Here is a 3,119-nt window from a genome sequence, read left to right on the forward strand (position 1 = left end):
CCCGCCGCCCCCGCCCCCGGCATGACCTCGGGCAGCGGCAGCGCTGCCTCCACCGTCGCCGGCGCCGCCCCGCACAATGGTGAGAACAAACCGCCGCAGGCCGTGGTGAAGCCGCAGATCCTCACGCACGTGATCGAGGGTTTCGTCATCCAGGAGGGCGCCGAGCCCTTCCCGGTACGTTCCCCCCACCCCCGCCCCCCAGCACAACGCACCCCACCCCCCCGCGCCGTCCCCCGGCCCTGCTGATGCCGCCGCCCGCAGGTGGGGCGCTCCTCGCTGCTGGTGGGGGGCCTGAAGCCGCAGTATGCGCAGGAGCTGCTGGCGGAGCGCGCCCCGCAGCACGACAACACCACCACCACCGACTCCGAGATGGAGGAGCCCTACTTGCAAGGTGAGGGGGGGACCCCGAGGAGGGACCCCCGCGAGGACTCGACTCACCTCGGCTCAGCTGCCCGCTGCTCTCTCGGCAGAGTCCAAAGATGAGGGGGCCCCCCCAAAGCTGAAGTGCGAGCTCTGCGGCCGCGTCGACTTCGCCTACAAGTTCAAGCGCTCCAAGCGCTTCTGCTCCATGGCATGTGCCAAGAGGTACCGGGGCCTGACCCCCTGCCCTGAGCCCCACCCCAGCCCCGCTCTCACCCCCCCCCGGCTGCTGCCTGCAGGTACAACGTGGGCTGCACCAAGCGCGTGGGGCTGTTCCATCCCGACCGCAGCAAGCTGCAGAAGCCCGGAGGCCCCCCCCACGGCCGTCGCCGTGCCTGCAAAGTGCCCACGCTCAGCAAGGACACCAAGAAGCAGGTGAGGGGGGGCGTGGGTCCAACCCAGGGGACGCAGCGAGCCGCGGGGCCGGTGCTGCCCGGTGGCTCCGTCCCGCAGACGCCGGTGTCCCTCCCGCCGGGTTCGGGGCCGCTCTCGGTGACAGCGTCGCTGCAGCTCAACCACAGCCAGGAGGACTCGAGCCGCTGCTCGGACAACTCGAGCTACGAGGAGCCGCTGTCTCCCATCTCGGCCAGCTCGTCCGCCTCCCGCCGGCGCCAGGCTGAGCGTGACCTGGAGCTGCGCGACATGGAGCTGCCCGACATGCACGTGCGGGAGCTGGCGGGCATCGGGCACCGCTTCCTGCCCAGTGAGCCCAGCAAGTGGAACGTGGAGGACGTCTACGAGTTCATCCGCTCGCTGCCAGGTGAGGAGCGTCAGGTCGTGCCGGGGAGGCTGTGTCAGCTTCAGGGCCGTGCCGAGTGTGACTGTGTTGTGTTCCCCTCCCCGTAGGCTGCCAGGAGATCGCAGAGGAGTTCCGTGCGCAGGAGATCGATGGGCAGGCGCTGCTGCTGCTGAAGGAGGACCACCTGATGAGCACCATGAACATCAAACTGGGGCCGGCCCTCAAGATCTACGCCCGCATCAGCATGCTCAAGGACTCCTAGAGCCGCGCCGCCGGCTCGCACGGACGCTCCCGCCGGGTGGGGGAGGGGGGGGACACAGCCGTGCCCCCCCCCCCCCCAGCCCTGCCTGATGTGGTTGGGGGGGGTGGGACCCATCACTTAGCACAAACAGCCCCGGGGCAGCCCCCCCTCGGCTGCGGGGTGTGTACATATAGCCCGTAGCGATAGTGGCCCCACTCCGGCAGGGAGCCCCCCCGGCACGGCACGGCGGGGCACAGCAGGACGGTTGCCTTAACGCGTGGCCCCGCCAGGACCCAGCTGCCTGCCCCAGGGTGGGGTGGGATGTGGGGGGGTGCCTCGCAGAGATAGCGCTGCCCCCAGCGGGGCTGCTCCAGGGGCACCTCAGTAAAGGACGGAAGCGGTGGGGGCTTGGCACCCCCAGCAGGTAAGGACCTCCCTCCCAGCCCGCACCGCTGCCGCCGGCCGCCACGATCTTTCTAAGAAAAGGAGGAAAAAAGAAAAAAAAAGGAAAAACACAGACACCACAACCCCTTTTTTTCCCCGTTTTTGTTTCTAATAAACGCTGAAAAAGAAAACTACCCCCCCCCCCCGCCATAATTTGCCTCCTCCTCACACCCACTCTCCCCTGCAGGGTAAACCAAGGCACCTCGCGGGGACAGGGTCATGGCCCAGGGCTTTGTGTCACCTCCCACCCCCCCCCATTGGGACACCCCTGTCACACAAAACTTGGTGGGCCACCAGACTGACGTGTCCTGCTGGTGGCTGCTCCAGGGGAACACTGGTACCACTGGGGAGCGTTTTGTTCCCTCTGTGCCCCCCATGTACCTGCTCATCCCTGCTGGCACCCAGAGCAGAGGTGGGACCGAGGGGCAGTGAGTCCCCCTGTGACCCCGAGGTCCCTGTGCTCAGGGCTGGGAGGGTCTGAAAGCTGTGGGAGGGCATAGGGGTGGTGTCCCTAGAGGCCGTGGCCATGGTGGGGAGGCCCTGAAGCTGGTGGCTGTGGAGTTGACGTGTCTCTGGAGATGGTGGCTGTGGAGACGCTGTCCCCGTAGCTGGTGGCTGTGGTGTGGTGACCCCAGTGTGGTGTCCTCGGAGGTGGTGGCCATGGCAGTGATGTTACCCCAGCATGAGTGAGTGTCCCCAGAGCTGGTAGCCGTGTCGGTGATGAGTTCTGGTGCTGGTGACAATGGGTCCCGGTGTTGGTGGTGATGTGTCCTGCAGTTGGTGGCTGTAGTGGCAATGTATCCTGCTGTTGGTGACCGTCGTGGCCATGTGTCCTGGTGGCAACGTGTCCTGTGGCCAGTACCCACGACACGGCTCCAGCAGTGCCAGCTCATCCATGTGTCCCCTATTCCCAAAACATTTTGTCCCCAGGACACCACAGCTGCTGCCTTCCCCGTCACTTCAGCAGCCACCATCCCCACGTTGGGGGGCTTTGAGGAGACAGACCCCCCCCCCCCCCCAGGTGGCACCTTTGTCACCTCACTGTCCCTCAGCCCCAGCCCTGTCCTCATGTCCCGCTGCAGTGGCACCACACAGAGCCCATTTTTTGTTTCCTTTTCTTTTATTCTTTCTCTTTTTTTTTCTCTGAAACGGGCGCCGCTTTGCGGGGTGTGGGGGGGTCCCGCTGGTTTCCAACCGCCCGCAAACACTCCGTGCGGCCACGGCCGCCCCCCCCCTCCAGCTTCTCCATGAGCCACAATGCAAGACAATGGGGGG

General features: G+C 66.2%; 1 protein-coding gene across 1 annotated transcript in view; it reads left to right on the forward strand.

The window, feature by feature from the left end:
* The window catches only part of PHC2 (polyhomeotic homolog 2), a 6,534-nt gene extending 4,556 nt beyond the window's left edge, over positions 1-1,978 (forward strand). Inside the window, exons 9-14 of the mRNA XM_021374656.1 lie at positions 2-174; positions 262-391; positions 471-585; positions 660-795; positions 874-1,180; positions 1,267-1,978. Coding sequence (XP_021230331.1) covers positions 2-174; positions 262-391; positions 471-585; positions 660-795; positions 874-1,180; positions 1,267-1,421 — 1,016 coding nt within the window. The 3' untranslated portion in view covers positions 1,422-1,978. The remainder of the gene's footprint in view (position 1; positions 175-261; positions 392-470; positions 586-659; positions 796-873; positions 1,181-1,266) is intronic.

Source organism: Numida meleagris, chromosome 20, assembly GCF_002078875.1.
Source record: "Numida meleagris isolate 19003 breed g44 Domestic line chromosome 20, NumMel1.0, whole genome shotgun sequence".
NCBI classification, from domain to species: domain Eukaryota; kingdom Metazoa; phylum Chordata; class Aves; order Galliformes; family Numididae; genus Numida; species Numida meleagris.